This window comes from Emydura macquarii, unplaced genomic scaffold, assembly GCF_026122565.2.
Source record: "Emydura macquarii macquarii isolate MOO-44397 ecotype Brisbane River unplaced genomic scaffold, CSIRO-AGI_Emac_v2 contig_1043, whole genome shotgun sequence".
NCBI lineage: Eukaryota > Metazoa > Chordata > Testudines > Chelidae > Emydura > Emydura macquarii.
In genome coordinates, this window is record NW_027131180.1 from 9,802,985 (window position 1) to 9,822,508 (window position 19,524).

The 19,524-nt window shown below is 36.7% G+C and overlaps 1 protein-coding gene across 1 annotated transcript in view; it reads right to left on the reverse strand.

Annotated features, from left to right (window-relative positions):
• Positions 1–2,352: 2,352 nt before the first annotated feature.
• Positions 2,353–19,524, reverse strand: part of LOC137150973 (cilia- and flagella-associated protein 47-like) — a 286,880-nt gene continuing 269,708 nt past the window's right edge. Inside the window, exons 19-20 of the mRNA XM_067545102.1 lie at positions 18,778–18,946; positions 2,353–4,093 (exon numbers count right to left, since the gene is read on the reverse strand). Coding sequence (XP_067401203.1) covers positions 3,884–4,093; positions 18,778–18,946 — 379 coding nt within the window. The 3' untranslated portion in view covers positions 2,353–3,883. The remainder of the gene's footprint in view (positions 4,094–18,777; positions 18,947–19,524) is intronic.

Consider the following 19,524-nt stretch of genomic DNA (forward strand, 5'->3'; position numbering starts at 1 on the left):
TATTTACCAATCAATTTATCTGGTCAATGTATACCTTCCCTATGGAGTACCTGCAATCAGCCTGCTCCATGTGAAAGAGGGCTTTGCTGCATGGGCTGCCCCTTTTAAGCCTTCCACCCATCTGGATTCCAGGGAATGAGTCAGTGTCACCCCTTGTCCCCTTTTGCAGCAGTTTGACCTCTTTCTTCTTCCCCCAACCAAAAAGCACTATTCCCGTCATTCAGCCAGTCAGCCAAATCCCCCTTTCGCCCCCCCCTTTAAGCAGTGTGATCACACTGCCTGCTTTTTAACCATTAGATTTTGAATGTAAAGAGTTTTTAATGGTATTGAGTGATCAAATGTTTCTTACAATTTCCAATAAACACATATTTCCCCCCGGCATAGACTGAATCATTATATATACATATATATCTATTAAGATAGCGTTCTGAGTAAGATATTTCTCCTTTCACTCTCTTGTCCTTTTAAAGGAGAGTTGAAGATGAGAAAAGAATGACAGCCAAAGCAAAGCACTTTATCCTGTCCTCTCTTCTGCAGACCCATTGCGCTACTTGCTTATCGTGGGCAGAGGGATTATTGAAGAGTTTGGAGTTGTCACTCTGATTGTTGTTGTAACAGTATCAAGGAGCTGAGAGACGCTGTGTTCCTCCCTCTTAGAAAGAACTCTTTGGAAAGAACTCTTTTCTACTTGTAGGTCTCCTTTCAGGACAAATAATCAGTTTCTATCATTATCTTATAACAGAGATAGTTCTTGAGGACTTCTTTTCTTCTCCCTGAATCCCGACAGCAGCCATTGCTCTTTGGGGCTGTCTAGCTCCAAAAGTTTAGTTGTATTCTTACAGTGTTGTGGGACAACTCTCAAATCCAATCACATCCAGCTGATATGTACAGTGGTAGGTCTAATGGCTTTGGGTCAGGCTCTCCCAGCGGAAGCAGCATTTTTTTGAGTTTCAGTTCAGGAGCCAGCTTCCTTTTAACAACCTTTACAATGATAAAGCCAAGTTGGCCTGGTGAAATTCTTTAGAGAGAGTTTCTAACGAATAAAGTTGATCTACCCAGAAAACTTTCTGGAACCCTTTCCAGGGATTCCTTTGTACAGTAATGGGACATTTGTAAAAACTATTGGCTTCACATTTTTTTATTATAAAGAGAGGACAGTAGTCCCTTTTTATTACCAAAAGCTAATTTTTATCTCATCACTGCTGGATATAGAAAACATGAAGCCAAGAAGTGTAAGGAAACTCATTATTAATATAGCAACAGACAATACATAATCAGTGGGATCTACATATATGTATCTAGCACACTGTGGATGCTACCAGAATACAAATTATCTATCTGTCACAAAAAAAGTTGGCCCCAGCTCTTTCACTCTGTTAGATACTATGACAAGTAACATCCAAAAGTGCATGTGGCTGATTGTGTATAACCTGTGAGTGAATTTGAATATGTAGAAAATCTGTAATCTAAATTAAGAATCCCAGGACGGAAATTTTAGTCTAAGTACAAAATGTATTAAATTGAAACACTGTATAGAACATAGCCATGAGGACATCTACTACATATAATTTTTATTACACAGAGCATTGAAAGGAATACCTTTCATTGTGCATCCTTGTGGTATGTGGGTGTGTATGATGGTGCTTATGGCATATGCTACAGATTGGACCTGTTAGATAACCACCACACTTGGACAAAATAATCATGGAATAAATTCCTTTTGTTCTGCAATCCTGGAGTGAACTGCATTTATTTTCACTTTTTTTTTAAACCTCATCTGCACTTTGCCCACTAATCCATCTCTAACAGGATTACCAAATGTTCATACACATTAAGTATTTTGCAAACAGCTGTCATTTAAAAAAAAAGTTTTGTTCAGTTAAAAGCAGGCTTTGAAAAAGACCAATAATCAGTCTGAACCAATGGCAAATTTAAATTCCAATCTCTCCCAGCCTAAGATATTCTTGCTTCATCTTATCAGGGAGACAGATTTTAGCTTTCCACATGAGATATAGCAACACCTCTAGGCCTGGCAGCTCATAAGATATTGTACCTCACAACTGCAACATCTTTATAAATTAAAAAAACCCTATTTTAGATACATTTTAGCAGTACTGATTTCTCTTGTTCTATCTCTACATTTGAATTCACAGGGCCAGATTCTAGTCTATGCTTATGTGACTTCAATGGAGTTACTCTTGATTTTATACTGGTATCAGGTCAGAATCAGGCCCATTGTATGTAAGACCGAGGAATTAAAAAAGTAGTAATAACTATTATGTAACAGTCTAAACATTTTTCAAAATAGCATTTCTGTAATATATGTAGCATAAACAAAACACATTCAGCACATTGTGGTAAAATGATTTTATTGGTGCTTTTTTGCATTGACCTACATAAATCATTCATGGATTCACCAGTCATGGGTAAAGATGGTCATCTCATATATGTGCCAATAAAACACTTACATTTGCCTCATCAGTATGTATTCTATACATCACGCTATTGAAAACAAGGGAATAGTTACAATTTGTAGTCTATTAAGAATAAAAATGTCTTGATATTGCATATGAATAAAGAAAGCCCTTGAAGAATCGAAGTGACTTGCCAATTTGTTCCTTTCAAACCAAGACTACATGGACCTCATCTCCCACATTACAACCAAGACAACCTGCACACCACAGCACCATTTCGCTCTTTAACTAATCACTCTTGACTGTACATGGAAGTACAGCAAGACTGACCGTTCTAATTTAATACTTACTGCTTTATAAAGTAAATAAAATCTGAACAGCCATCCTCACTAATTTTTCATGGCTTTTTGATTTTAGAATTAGTACAATATGTTTTGAATGGAGGTGTGGAAAGTTTGCTTAACAATCTGAGATAAGTTTTATATAATTTTTTACCTCTCTTTCTTCCCTTTCCTCCTCCACCTTCCTACTTGTGCTTGTGTATAATAATCTAAGTTTTTGAAACATTTCAGAATGGATGGCTATCAGGATTCTGTGCTTGTACTGTGCAGGGAGATTTAAATTTAGAGAAATACTCTACATTTTCCAAAGCACTAGAACTGGAAAAAAAAAAAAAGGCTAAGGCCATATGCTGTGTGAACCACTTTAATGTTATCAGAGTGCTGAAAACTCCATGTAAGTGCTTTATCTTGAAAGAAATCAGAGGATGACTTTTTCATTTGGTATGGATATAGTGCTGCATGACTGACAGAGCAGTCACTATTTGCAAAACTTTAGTGTCCCCTATTAAAACCTTACTAAAACTGAAATGCTTTGGTAAGTCCAGCATTAGCCCAAAGCCCCAAACCTTAACTTTTTTTCAACTCAATTTTGCCCTAATTAAAAAAACTCACTGTTATGCTATAAAGCAATTTGTATGATATATTTATATTTAAAAACCTCTAGGTACAAATCTAAAACCCTTTTATATTTTCCAGTGAAAAAATATAATTTGCATCTATTTTAACATTAATAGAAACACAAATTTAAGATAAACTTAAGCTAATCTTATAACAGAAAAACCCTTCAAACCTAGTCAAAGACACATTAATTTTATAAGTAAAGTTCTTACATCTGGTTGAGAAATGACTATCTTAAAGCTACAGTGATATGAGGGAGTATTCACCAGAAACCCTCTTTCATTTTTTACTGTATGTGTGCTACCAAACAAATAAATAATATTGAAAGAATAATAATAATATTGAAAGAAAGAAATACATTGAGTTCCCCACTGCCACCAGAAAAGCAGGATTTGTTTTAAAATATCAAGAAACTATGAATAATTTTAAAATAAGTCCTCTTTTGCTCTTCATAATTCATTTCACAAATGATTTCTACAGAAGGTAAGTTAAGTAAAGACAAATACATTTTTATTTTGTTCTTAAAACCAGAGGTGCCCCTTTGACAGGGGAGGATACGCCAGTGGCAATTAGCTTCATATTTTCACGTAAAAAGTTGCGCTGTCGAACTGTGGCTGACCTCATGTAACCACTAGTAGAAACTATTTTTGCTGACGCAGTAGGTGGTGTGGTCTGTGGAGGCAGCCCATTGATCTCATATGTCCATTGCATTGATGCTGTCTGAAAACACAGAGCAGAGGTCTGATATAAAGGCCCAATACTTTGAAACATGTAATAGTTATTTCACACAATGCTTTTAATTAGAAAGCCATTTGTTGTTTTCCATGCAGGGTGCCTGAAAGTCAGAGAACTAGAACTACACCCATAGAGAAAAAAACATTATCATGCAAAACTAGGAAGAAAATTTCATTTTATGAACTAAGGGCAATGCACTAAAAAAGATACATAGCCTAGCCTTCAGGTGATCAAAACATTTCTTTTTATAGTGAACAACAGTCATGTATGTTGTTTTGAAAGAGTTATTTCATAGCATGATGTAATGTAAAGAAATGAATAGGTTGCTAGGTTTATTTATACACTTGAATTTAATTGTGGCTCTTGTAATAAATGGTATATTAAGTTTTGGTGACTTTATTTGGGTCAAGATAGTTAACACAACTAAAAAAATAGGGTTCAAGGTTTGCAAAGTGGAACTACGGATTCATATTGCAAACTCTAGTTTGTGGAATCTTTGCATGAATTGAACATGACATTCTTCAACTCCTTTATGTATACTTCTGTATATGCAGCAGTGACCCAGCCACCCATCATCTAGTTGTGTATTGTGTGTTTCTGTGTCCAATCAAGTCATCTCCTGTACTGCTTGTGTTTATCAAGGCAGCATGGTTCTTGCTGTCATCTCATATATGTACGCTGAAATAGCATTGATCATGTAGTTTAGTTACTTCTTATATGCATGTCAAAGCTTCAGTGTGCTCTCTATTATCTCCTGTACGCGTCTGTGTTTGTCAAGGCAGAATTATGACTGCAGTCATTTCCTATGTGTGTGATAAGGCAGGACAGATCTTGCAGTGATTTCTTCAATATCTGTGTCCTTAATTTTTAGAAGCATTTTCTCTCTCTGAGTCTCTTTAGCACTATCCTTCCTGACATTACCTCTGTGTGTGTGTCCCTGTAGTAAGGATCTTTCAATTATTTCCTTAGCAACTCATTGTCAATTCATGGATCTATAGGCTTCTGTTGCCTTTTGCCCTGAAGAAACTCAGGCCTGGATAACTACAAAAATGTCCAAATTGTGAGGCCTTCTAAAGGGGCTGGAATGGTGAAACCTGGCTTTCCATCAGGCCAAAAGAAGGGGGAAGTGAGGTTGTGCTCCCGTTGTATGGAACAGGAGGTAGAAAATTTCCCTTCTCCCCCAGCTTTGCGCAGCTGATAGTCCCCCTTGCTCTCTGCTTTGTGATCTATGGCTGCAGTAACACTACAGAGTTGCTTTGGAGTAAGGAGAAAAATAAAGGGGAGTCAGTAACCGGGGAGCCTAACATGTCTTCCTCTCCCCTACACCCCAAAAAAGGAAAAACAAGATGATATAGAATCCTCTCCTTTCTCCCACTTCCAGTCACAAGGGTTTTATTATTAATGGTAATTAGCATGTATCTAGTACTTTATATATTTAATGTGCTGAACAAGCATTAAATGATCCTCACTATACCACTTAGATGTTATAAATAGACTTGGAAGGATTAGATTTTTATCTGTAAATATTGATTTCACACAACACATACAAACCAAGAGGGGAAAAAATTCCATTGCTAACAATTGAAATTTACAGATAGGCAAAGTAAGAAAAATGCTGCTTGAGAACTTACTAGACATTGATTGAAGGATAAGGTAGATGAGGTAACATCTTTTGTTATCTTTATCTTTTTAATATCTTTTAAGAATATTTATTTTGTATATTTAGATGTAATGTTGACAATTTGTGTTTTAAAGTTTTTTAACTTTTTGAATCTCAATGTCCACTGTCATTAAATAATTATTGTCTGACACCCCCATAATTTCCCACATTTCTGAAAGTTTAAATCAATCAAAATAAAAAATGCTTAAAATCTGTAATTTTGTGCAACTGTGAAAATTTAAATACTAAATAATAGGAAAAAATTCTTTAAAATTTACATTACCTACTGAAATTATAAAAAAAAAAAAAAAATCTGCCAAGATAGTTATAAATAGTATTATTCTTAGGTTGTAGATGGGTAAACTGAGGATCAGGTAGACTGAATTCCCTAAGGCAATCAGCAGATCAGTGTTAGAATCAGACTTAGAATGTATTTGTTACTCACTCCCAATTCTGATTCCACTACACTATGCTGCTTCTAGCACAGCGTGCTTTATTAATTGTGTGGTTGGAGGACTTTTGACAGCTGTATAGTGTATATGCTTCAGGACTGGCAATGCTTCCTCTCCTTAGGTCTGAGTAGGATTCTGCAGCCTGAATTTGGCCCAGAGTAAGTATTAATAATTCTCTAACAGATCACCAATAAAGCCCTCAGACCAAACATGCATCATTTAATCCTTATGTGATCAAACATTCCCAGATTATGCAATGTTAATTTCTATAATTATTTATTGAACATGGTCTGGATAAAGCACTACAAAATAAACTATAGGGAATAGTTCCAGGGGGGTAGCCGTGTTAGTCTGTATACAGCAAAAAAACCGAGAGTCCTATAGCACTTTAAAGACTAACAAATTTAATTTCTGCAGGCATAAGCTTTCGTGGGCTGTAACCCACTTTTTCAGATGTAAGGAACAGAAATCAGATCGCAGGTATATATATACACATATCCAAGGCTAAGGAACAACAATGGGGAAGTAGTTGAGGCCTATTCATAACCATTGGGAATAGTATGTCTTCTCCAATTCTAATTTCCATTACAACTGTCTCATATTTGCAACAGTACATATGAAGACAACTAGAGAGATGTGGCAAGTGGCTCACACAAAAAATATCTATCATCTATTTCTAGTTTATCATCAGTCTTAAGATTTGCTGTTCATAACAAATTTCAAACATCAATAATTTTTAGCTCGAGTCAATGCAGTAATGCTTCTCCATGACATTAATTGCCGTCCTGCCACTGCTAAAGTATATATTAGATGTGGTTTGCAATCATTTGTTTGTATTCATATCGCAGCTAAATAGTGTGCAAGGTTCCAGGGCATTAGACTGTACACTTTTGGGGACAGGAGCTGTCATTTATTATATGGTTGTATATTATATGGCTTCACACAATGGGACCTAACCTGGTTGTGGCCTTAGGTACTACTACAATATAAAATATTTAATGATAATGCCCCTTTTTATTAAACTCCAAAAGTAAACAAGGAGTTTAATTGTGAACGTATTTTATCTATGCTCCAAAGATTATCTCTCTCACCAACATAAGTTGGTCAATCAAAGATATTACCTCACCACCTTGTCTCACTGAGAGAGGAAGCAGCCTCTCCTGCTGTGTGTCTTTAATGTCAGAACACCCTTCCACTTATCGGGAATGTTTTTTTAAAATGGTTGGTTTAAAATTAGCACTCTTGACTTTACATGGGGTGTTAAATTAATTCTCCTAAAATAAACAGAATTACTCTGCAAAAGTCATGATATTTCTGAGATATACAAACACCAAAATAAAGTATACAATCTTATTAGACCCTCCATCATGCATGTATAATTTGTTTTTTAAAAACCCTCATTACCATTCCATTAAAATCTGAATCAAAATCTAATTTTATATTGAGTGTTATTACTATGTATAACACAGAGATTAGTTAATCCTTATTTTAGACCCTATTTAATACTATACATTGATGGACTTGCCTTCATTTTCAGAGAAGATAAATGCAGTCAAGAGCAGGTGCCAACAAAAGCCAGCACCAGGACCTTATGTCCAAAGATAACACTGTCATTTTTAAACATAATATTTTCTCTGTGGTTAGATAATTGCCTTATTAACTCCAGCACAAGGTGAACTGGTTTATCTTTATTCATTATGTCAGATTAACAATTTAGTTTGAAGAAAGTTTAACCCCAGGATCATATTCATTATGTGCATGATTCATTGAACACTTCAAGGCCAGAGAAAAAATCTGATAGACGACTAGAGCAACTAAAATTTGCACTGAGGTATAAATTTACTAAGAAATCTTTCCTGCTCATAAAATTCATAGGTGATGCAATATATAGTATTCTTATATTGTTTTGGGCTGGGGTTTAAATCAGACTGGCAGGTCATATCAAATAACAGTTTTGTTCCTCAGCAATTTTTAAATAAAAGCTCTATTGCCTTGTGTTTTTGGTAATATTTTATCATTACATATATGTGTTTATATTTCTTTCTGCTGTATTTGTGATGAAGCACATCAGCCATTATGCTCCCTTTTCACTTTTTCTCTATTAATGTGCTTTGTTAACTAAGTGGCAGTTACATAGCTATAACTCAGATTTGAAGTCAGTAAAATACCACTGAATCACGTTCCTTCTTCTGAGTCATTTTATTTAAGATGGGAAGAAATTTATAATCTGAAGTGTGATTTGGGATGGCTTTACTATAATTCATGCCCCATTTAGACAGGAGCCTTGACAAAGTATTCTTTAAGGATTGTTGTAGTTCATTGTGAATAAAGAAAATTCATGATTTAAGATTATGGACTAAAAACTGACCAAAAGAGATCGCTTTCTTAATGGACTGTCATGATGAATTTTCCCATTAGTTGTAGCTAATTTATAATCTGCAACAATGGTAGATCACCTGGTGTAAAACTCCTGCCATAAACCAAGGATTGCAGAAAATATTTCTGATTGTGAAATATATTTTAAAGGGAGGCCCTTTCTTTTGATGCAGACTTTGCTGAAGGGGCATTTGCTGTATTTCCAACACTGCAAATTATACAGTAAAATTATCAACATCATTTGTTTACTGTTGTAAACTGTTTACTGGAATTCAACTGACCAGTCTTTTTAAAGAAATGCATCACACAAAATGAATGGGACACATTTAATTTCAATTGCAAAACACTTGGTTTTCTCAAATGTAAGCAACAGAGGCACATTTTCCTGCTGGATCAGGGTGCAATCTGCTTACCTATACCACATAATAGGTTTTATTAATTATTACTATTCTGATCATCATGACAACTGCAGATTGGCCCAAGATGCCAAATTCAGATCCAAATGTGAATGGTTAAACACATTCAAACTCTGGATTCTAGGTCAGATTCGTTACACAGAGAGCAATTTGAACATGAAATGTTTGTGGAGTGAGGTTCAGACAAAGGGTTTTGGTTTAATTTCGATTCATCTTACATCATTAAAATATTCTTCTTTCGTGAACGAACATCTGAAATTTGTTAGGTTCTTGAACCAGAAAAATATATAAAGGCATTGGGGTTGTGGTGGGGAGGAGACACACTGCTTCTTTGATCTTGAAAGGTTTGCTACATATAATCCTGCACTCCTTACTTGCACAGGTAGTCAGTCCCATTGATCCATGTTTCCAAAAACAGAAACTTGCACCTTTTCTCTATACTGAGTGTTATGATGATGAAACTTAATGAGTTACAATAGGAATAACTGTATTGAGACTATAATACTGCACCGATAGTCACTAATGGAATGCTAAAGAAAGCACATTGATTAGATTGTACTGTATTAAAGATACCAAGGAATGTGTTTCTGAAAAGAATATTTGTCTAGTAATGAGCAGGGTATCTGTTTAAAAAGTCTGTGGTTTGTATGGTCTGCTCCATATTTAATTTTATTTTTGATTGCATGGGTTTGAAGCGCTGTGACCTTTCATACACTGCAGTTTTCATGGGGCATTGTGTGTGTCAAACTGTCAGTTTTTACCACAGTATCCATCAAAGTTTGGAACTGTTTACTGGGGTAGTTTAACTATTTTGATTGGTTGAGTGTTTTCCTGTTAACTCACACTCTGCCTTTTCTGGGAGTGGGATGGATGTTAGTAATGGGCGTAGTGGGAACTCTTCAGGTAACAATGAGGGGAAAGGTCAGCAGGAAAGGAGGAGTAGAGGAGGCATGTATCTTATTTTAAAAAACACCAGAGAAAAAATTATGCAACCACCGCACATGAACCTAATGTCACTTTGCTAATATGTTGCTGCCCTTTTCCACAATTTTTTTCTTTGACTACTTAAATTGTAAGTTCATCATGACAGAGAATGTTTCTTGTGTTCTGTGAGGTGCCTCTCAGACTTTGGATTTATTAAATAACAGGTCTATAACTTATACTGTAGATCCATGCAGCTACTGTAAGTTTTTCAAGCTATCAGACAACAGATTTTTGTGAGGTTTGCAAGTATATTATAAGAATTGAAAGATGGCACATTTCTAATCAATGAATACTTCTAGAACAATAAATTGCTCCTGCCAAGAGCAGTTTGATGCAGCTTTCCTATACTTTTTCCAAAATTATTTTTAACCCCATTCTGGAGTAGAAAGCAACTGGACTTAAGTAAACTCTCACACCTGATGCTCTTGTAGTATATTGTCTACTTTGAATGTTCATGTTGTGCCATGATATGGATCAAATACAGCAAGTCAGAATCCAGGAGTAGATTTTGAAGATCTGTGACAGCACAAGCCACAAATCTGAGAATAGGAATAAACTCAAACAAATTTTGCACCTTGCAATGTGACTCAAAATCAGGTGGATTAAAAACTTGATGTTTTTATTTTGATTTTACCAGGAAAGAAGAGGTTAACATTTTCACCCAATATTATCATTATTATAGGGTAAAATTTAAAAGAACTGGATAAGTAGGACAAGCAATTATAGCTTGAAAGGAGGGAAAGGTTCAGTCTAGAAATTTAGAAGAATAGTAATTACTTAGCAGAAAAGATCTTCAAGGCAGCTGAAATTGCTGCAAAGATAGACACACTGCAATTCAAATATTCTCCCCACTGTCAGTTTCTATGAAATGCATGAGGAAAAGTGCCATTTTAAAAAAAGCCAAACAACAGGCATGACAAGTTTACAAATCCTATTGATGACTCCAATTTTTGTTTTTTATAAAACGTTAACATCTAAACTCCATCACTTTCCCACAACCGCAGATAAGCTGGCCCATTCTATTTGTTATATTTGAGGGAATACATGTGTGAGGTGGGGATGAAAACATTTGAGAAGAAGGAGAATCATACACACACAGTGTAGTATTTAAAATCTGGTGTTACTACTAAATGCTGAAATTAGATTAACTATAATGAATCAGATTCTGGCCCCTTTTATGATCTGGAGATTATTTTGATACAGGTAGAAATCCCTCAGTGAGCTAGAGCTGGCAGAGTGACTCCATTGAAAGTCAGAGGAATTACTCTGGATTTACACCATTGCTATGGAGAGCTGACTTTTGCCCTAGAAATAGAATTAACTGTTATATAATATTGTGGTATATCTCCTGTATGTCCTTTTCTAATGTACAGGAGTGTGTGTGTGTATTGCAATTAAAAGCTGACACAAACTATTTAGCTGTGGTGGAAAAAAAACAGATCAGTAGATGAAGAAAGTGTGTGAATGGGTACCAGTGCATACAAACATCCCAGCTGGTGTGCACAAAGGGAGGAAGAAAGTACTTGGGATAAGCCACTGATCAAAATAAGTACTGATTTTGGCTTTATACTACTCTGAATGATTGTCAAAACTGCTAAATTATGGTAATTGACAAATGTAGACGCGAAAGCACCCACATCCTGAGAATAACGCATATGTTTTTGAGCAGCGATCTAATACGAAACAGTGTCATTTTCTATTTAGAAATGCAAGTTTGTGCACACAAGCTTATTAGAGCCCACCTGGTCACCATGACTTGCACACTGCATCATCCAATTTCAGCATGGCATGACTAATAGTTTTGATGTGCTATCGTTCACAAGCTAAATTAGTGATTATGCAGGAATAACAGTACAGACGCCTGAATTCTGGAGAGCTTGATAACAGTACCTACAATCTGGTTTATTCTGACATACATTTTATCATCCAAGGTTTATTTAGTTTGGCCTCTATTTTAGAATATCTCTGATGTACTCATCCATGAATTCCAAAACAAGCCTTTGGATCTCTAGCTGAGCTTGGCACAGAGCAGGGCCTGGCTGAAGGCGAGAGCAAAAATAGCTGTCTGTCATCTTTACACACCTCATGACTGCCCTAACTTGTGCTAGACAGCAACTGCCCTCCATAGGTATGTCTGCACTGCACTCTAAACCCAGGATTTGACTCAGGTTTAAGTCCAAGCCTCCCTTCTGTCCACACACAAATTAGCCTGACTCAGGACAGCAGGCACTCAGGACCTGAGTCCGGGGACTCTGCTAGGGAGGATGGGTCAGAGCCTGAATCTTGCTATGAATCGGTCCAAGCCCTGTTATTTTACAGTGTGCATACAGCTTAGGCCGCAGTCCCGAATCAGAAGGTCTGAATAGTGCAGTGTAGACGCGTTCACATGGCTGTGAGACCTGGGTCCAGCAGTTGTAAAACCAGGTTTACAATGCAGTGTGGACCCTCGAGCCTGGGCTTGGAAATACTGAGTCCACATGTCCGGGTTCCACAGACTTGGGTTTACAGGGCTGTGTACACATACTTCATGAAGCCTTTCCACAAGCCAAGGTTTGCCAGTGTACATGGACACTCCAGCCATGTCCCCTACACTAGCTATGATTTCCCTACCCTGAGGGTATCCTGTTGGCACAAAGGTCAGATGGATTTGCAGCTGCTTTGTGTCAGCAGATCGCCACAAAGCAGCCACAGTGCAGCCATAATCTGGCTCTGAGCTGTTTTAAACCTAACAAATGGAGAAACTAACAAATTCTCTGATATTTCTGCAGGTGCTCATGTAAAAAACCAATTCTCTTTGGTAAATTTCTATTAGGGCAGTCCATAAATAGTTCTGATAAGAACTATCTTGTTTATAAAAGCTCCTATATGTATTGAAAATATGCAATGGAGCAATTATTTAAAATATTCTTTATGGACTATGTCACTATATTTCTCATTTCTAGCTGAACATGATTAAAAAGTTCTCTTTCAGGACTACTGAAGCAAGCATGATTGGTTTCTTCACTGGGCATTTTGTTATCTCTGTCTTTTTTTTTCCCTCGTTCTTTGATCTACAGATATGCACAAAAGCCCATATTTTCCACATCAGTTTTACTAATTTAAAAAATTCCTAGTAGCTCTTAAAATAAACCTCTAATATGAATTGTTTTAAAATATTTTACTCCAACAGCACTTTTGATTAACAATGTGGAAATGAAAGTTAAAGACTTTTTTCAGTGTTTCAGCAAAGTAGTTCGTTTTTTGCCACCAGTAAATGTAACAAACAACCAGTAATTTTCTTTAGATTTTTTGCATCTTTTAATGCTAAGGACCTGATTTGCACAAAAAGTCAATGAAGTTTCATTATTTCAATATATTGTTGTTAATAAAATGTACATGCTAAACTCTAGTAAAGACAAGTCTGAATCTCTTACGCTAATAACCTGCACTGGATTGAGTTTCTCAGCAGGGCACCTAAAACAACAAATTTGCGTGTACAAAGCTTGGCTTTAATGTCTCCAACAAATGAGAAAAAGATGACTGTAAGATTCTCTCTCTCCCTTCCAACCTTCCATTTCAGTTTGCAATACAACTGTAATGGCCACCATAAAGTAAAGTATGAATTTATACTGTCATCTCTGCTGCTTTACAGCCTAATTATCACAGCTCATTGAAGCGCACGAAAAATAGCAGTCTTGCTAGTCAACTATTTATAGAATTTAATAAAAAAGATTGCTAGTGTTAAGCATCTGACTTTAGACCCACAAAAACAAGGCAATTTTACAGTGAAAATGCAGTAATCCTCGACTACAGTAGCATCAGAGTAGAGATGATACCGAAAAAGAATGAAAGTAGAAGGCGTTTCCTCACTGTTTCTAAAAATATTCCAAAACCCCTAAAGTCAATATATCAAGCTAGAAAAATGTATTGAAGAAAGGTTATGTAATTCGAGGTGTAACACAAATTGTATTTGACTACCCTTATAACTATTTGCCCAAAGGGGATAACTATAGGGGGAAAGGTGTGTGCAAAGGCAGTGGTCTGTGTCTACACTAAGCTTTCTCGGAGACGGTGACAACGTACTGCAGACAAATCACTAGCAGGTTATGGTGCGCTCCCCACGGTGGGTCTGTCTAAACGGCACTGGAGAAGCGCGACTGCAGCATGCGTGGGCATGCTCAAGCTAGCTCGCTCAAAGTAGCAGTGTAGCCACTGAGGTGTGGGCCAGCCACCTGAGTCCTTGCCTACACTCCTGAGAGGGACTGTACGTGGGTGACCAACCTGCTCCTTTTGGCAAGCTAGTTTGATCAAAGCTAGCCTGGGTATGCCTACACATGCTGCAGTTGCACCTCCTGATTGCAGTGCAGACCTACCCCTTGTTGTTTAACCCTGTTCAGAGTGCATCTAGGTAACACAGCTGTCTCACACTGCAAGTGCACACCTGCGGCTGGCTGACTCGGGCTCACGGGGTTCAGGCTGTGGGGCTTTTTTAACTGCAGTGTATACATCTAACCTCAACCTGGAGCCCGGACTCTAGGACCTTGTGTGGTGGGAGGGTCGCAGAGCTCAGACTGCAGCTGGAACCCAGAAGTCTGCCTTGCAGATAAAGAGCCCCACGAGCCCAAGTCAGCTGGCCTGGACCAGTCATGGGTTTTTAACTGCACATACTCTAAGCAGCAAAAACAGCCATAGATGCACATGAGAGCTGCTGCCTAGAGTTTGTCAGGAATTTTGCAACAAAACTTTTTTTTTTGTAAATGTGAGTGAATCAAAACCAAAACTTTTTGGCAGGAAAGTTTCTCAGTTCCTGTGCGTGTCCTTGAATAGCCAATAAGACAGTGGATTATAATTATACTATTATAATCCAATAATTCACTCACCCAAGATGTGGGAGGCTCAGCTTCATATCCCCTATCTCCTGCATTCAGTTCAGGGACATAAACTTGGGTTGCCTACATCCCAGTTGAGACCCAAAACTATTAGGTTATAGGATAATTCTCTTGCTCTTTGGCCCAATACGTATTTAATTATTTATACACAGTGCAACAGGTCCAACCAGAGAGATTGAGAGAGCCACCCACCCCAGAATAGTCAGTACAATGGTGGTTAGAGCCAGGATGAAGAGGATTTACATAATACCAGAATAACCATAATCCATTAACTACTTTCCTGATTCTGAATGTACCAGATACAGCTAGCTAAAATTAATTGCAACTCCAGCAAATATATGTACCTATGGTAGCATTTAATCAATTTGAATATCATTGTTTCAAATGACTACATGGTCTGGAGCATTTTTGTCCAGGAGTGCCCAGGTTCAAGTACGAAGGAAATGTTTTTGGAGAAATCAAGCAGGACAATGTTGAGGCAGTCACTGCTCAAATTCTTGCAATTCTCTGTGTGTGTGTATATTAAGGAAAAAGGTTTGATACTGCTTTGTTGAGATACAGCTTGATTAATAATGGGAAATAGAGATCACAAAAATACAGCTTAATTTGGAATTATTTTCAATGGGAAAGGAACTTGTTGTGTTAGTGCTAATCTTGCTCCTATTGAAGTCAGTGTCAAAGATCACATTGTTTATTATTAATTAATCCCAGAGCAAAAAAAAGTGAAAATGGATTTAATGCTGAGAGTACATATAATACAATAATAAATAAATAAAAATACAAGGATGTTGTAATTATCCCAAAAAAGAGCATTATAAACCTAAAAATTTCAGACTTAAGGGTACACTTAAAAAATAAAATACATTAAGAAAAAAAATACCCAGTTCAGGCATGCAAACAACGTTAACTTTGCTCTGTCATGATGCCATGCAGTAACCATACAAATGTGATTATTGCATTGGTCCCAAATTAGATTAAACTGATTTTTAAAAACACGTTTTCTTCATAATTTATTTGACTACAGGTCACTCAGTCGACCTGACATCTTAATGTAGATTTTCATCAGGGAATTTCCTTCATTTTAATAAATTATTTAAAATGTGAGCATTAATTCTAAACAAGAAGCCCCAAAAGAATACTATCATGTAATATTTTGTACTTTTGTACTTTTTAAAGATATGTGGTGTCAAACTGAAGTAACTTTCTTTTATTTTAATTTTTTGGGCATATTCATTGGTAGATCGAAATAGCCTGAGAAAACAGGGCATTTTACCTGGATTCACAGCTGCTTTGTCTCATCAGAGCAGTGAAAAGCAGTTGACGTACACTGGTGAGTCTGGCCCTTAAATTTCAATTGAATTATTAGTTTCAAGGGCTGTTTTAGGGAAAAGGGCACTATGTGACAAGGGGGCAGGGAAATCCCAGCACCTGAGTCTCAACGTCTGAGTTTTAAAGGGACCCTCTGAGTTCCTGCCTCAGTTCCCCTGGCAGTGCTACTTCAATATGCAGGCGGAGCCTTTCAGTTATCCATGCCCAAGCTATCATGCAGCCATGGAACCGTCAAAGAGCAGTGACAGTCAGGCCAGTTTTACTCTCCCAATTGGGACTCTTGATATATGTTCAAATGCAAATTAGCTCAATAGGAAGGATGATGATTGGTAGAGAGCTACCTCTGAAGTCCCCATGGCACCCACTTAATTTACACAAGCCTATCTGTTGTTTATATAGTCATAGCAATTAGACACAACAATCATTAACAATCTATCTGAATTACAACCACATTTCTGCAAATTTATCCCAGGTGTAAGATTTCAGTTAATTTTAACTATATGAAAAGTTTGATGAGTCTGTGTTATTCCATAGTTAAGATCATTTGGGACAAAGAAGCACCTGAGCCAGATGATACATTTTGTGAATGGCCCAGTGTTTAATTAATTTTAACTCCATGAACTAATTCACAGATTTACTTTTAAATTCTCAGAAAATTAAATCTGTACTAAGAGAATAAATGCTGTAAATTTGAGGACAATAGGCTGTATTTTTTCCTGCAAAACAAAGTGACTGAATCCCAGCTTTAAGTGTAAAATGCAATTCAACCTTATCTATAGAGTTGCTGCCAGCACTTCCATATATTAACATCTATATCCTGATACTTAGAGGCCAAATTAGGCTGAGCTTCATTGTACTGAGACACATCATAAAGGTCAGACAGGTCACTAATTTCAGTGGTGCAAAACTGGGCCCCAAAATGCTTGAACTTGTATTAAGAGCCCTCAACATACTGGCTGAGCTCACCAAGTTGGGCGGTAACCTTAGGAACTAATCCTGGAACCTGGCTCCATTGATTTCAAGGATAAGAGGCCCCCTGTGTGAATCACAGTACAAAAGACTGGGACCTTAATGAGCTAAGTAAAGATATCAGAAGGTTGGATTTGGTTTGGCAATTTAGGGATTGTGAAAACCATCAGTGGATCACTGTGGAATTTTGTTTAAAGTAGTTATCATTCATATACCTGTGAAGTAAAAAGTGAGAGAGACATTTTTAACTCTCTTTAATGAACTTCTTAAAAAACAGTAATTAGCCAAAGAGTAGTAGCCATTTCTGCATGCTCCCCCCAATTGGTTAACTAATAGACTGATCATGTGGAGATCATGTATAAGATCAGGGTTCCAAGTAAGGGACTTTTGGAAAGGAGAGTGGTGGGTTGGGAAGCTAATGTTAAGAGCTGAATTCATCTCCATTGCAGTGAAAGAAGTTAAATCAAAGATGAATTTGGCCTGGCGCTTTTACATGCAAAATGACTACAAGTGTGAGTTAAACATTGAGTTCCAGCATTATATTAGAATTTTCTGAACTCTGTCCATTTGTGTCACTTAACATTAACATTATTTAAACCTTATTAAATATAAAAGAATCTAGAGAAAAATAATTGTCAGATTTCTTCTCTAATTTACAGAAGAACAAGAAACAGAAATCTCACCACTCTGTTTATGTGACAGGAATGAATGAATCAAACCTCTAATCAGGCAAAAAGAAACTAGGTAAGGGATCAAGGACCTTTACATTTTTCTGGATTTCATATGTTTATTCACCATTTTCCAAGTTGTCTCAAAATGATCAAATTAAGTTGAACAGTAGTAATTATCTTAACCATATATCTTTTTATCCAGTAGCTTGCTTCTGAGTTCGTTTTGTTTTAAGTATCTCATTTTCTAGCTGTAGAACTGTTTGTTTAGTTTGTGATTTAGTTGCCTTATAGTGCCAGCATTTACTGATGTGTTTCAAAACACCATTCAGAAACCTTCAGATGCTTGCTTCTACATGTGAATACATAAACTTAAGCCCTTTTTATCCCTTGTTAACACATCCTCTATCTATATAATAAAATACTAAAATTGTCGGTCCGTCCGAGTCATTATGAACTGATGGAAACACCAAGAGGCATGGTTGTGAGCTCTTTTTGTTTAGAATATCATTAGATTTCAATCATCCAATTTTCAAGTTTTCAGCCATTTTCAGCTTTTTTTAAATTTACAAATTACACCTGTATGACAGCACAGGCTTTCCCCTAGTTAATTTTTAACTTGATCATTTTCTTTCCTTCTGATGTGCTGTTAAATTCTTTTGCTCATGCTATCTGTCACCTGGGTGAGATTTGGGGTAGCTGGATCTAGGTAGGAATGTGCTTCTAGGAATGACAGCACAAATGCAAGTCAGCTAAACTTGAAACTCCTTTATAAACCTTCCATGAGTTAATTTTCTAGCTTTATTTTTGTCATTTCTGTAACAGTGGTAACTCTAGTAAGAGAGCAGAACTTTTTTTTTTAAACAACTGCTTCACAAAAAAGGTTCCTTGGTCCATTAATATAATACAGCAAACCCACTGTTAAGACTCAATCTTGGAGAACTCACCTGAATTATTAATGTTGCTTTATGCTTCTTGCTGTACATACTTGGCTTGAATCCAACAGTTATACAGGTTCCAACAGTGTCAAGTGGAAGAAGTTCCCCAGCTTGAGGCAATACAACAAACTCTGGGTCGCTGTCTGGAAGGAAGTATGCAGTGAATGGTTCGGGATACCTATAGAAGAGTGTAAAAGGATATTTTGCCTATTACATTTGATTATGCAATTCTATTTAAAAATAGCAAGTATCCGGTTACAGTAGACCTGCAAATAAACATTGCTACCATGCAGCTGTGAGTCATGATATTTGATAGCTTATGAGATGTTTACCGAATAATAATGGGGTTGTTGCCTCATTAATGGAAATGGAAACACAACTGATCTTTAAAGAGAACTCAACTTATTAATATGAAAATAACCCATTTTGCCAAGTACCTGTAACAATAGGTTACCATGCTGGAGCAAAAGCTGCTTGGCTTACTCATGTAAAATCCCCACTGATCTCCGTTGGAGTTGTATGTACAGCATGTAGAATTTAATCAACCCATTTTATTAAAAGCACTGCACTTCGAAGACCACAATGTTACCTTGTTTAATGACTGGGGTAGGGATCATGTATTTCTGTGAAGCAACTACCACCTGTTTAGATGTTATTAAACAAGGGAAGGGATCCTATATGCCTTGAAAAAAACACAAAAGAAGCCTCTCCTTCCTACCTCCCCTTCCCAAATTATTTGAATATTTTTGTACATAA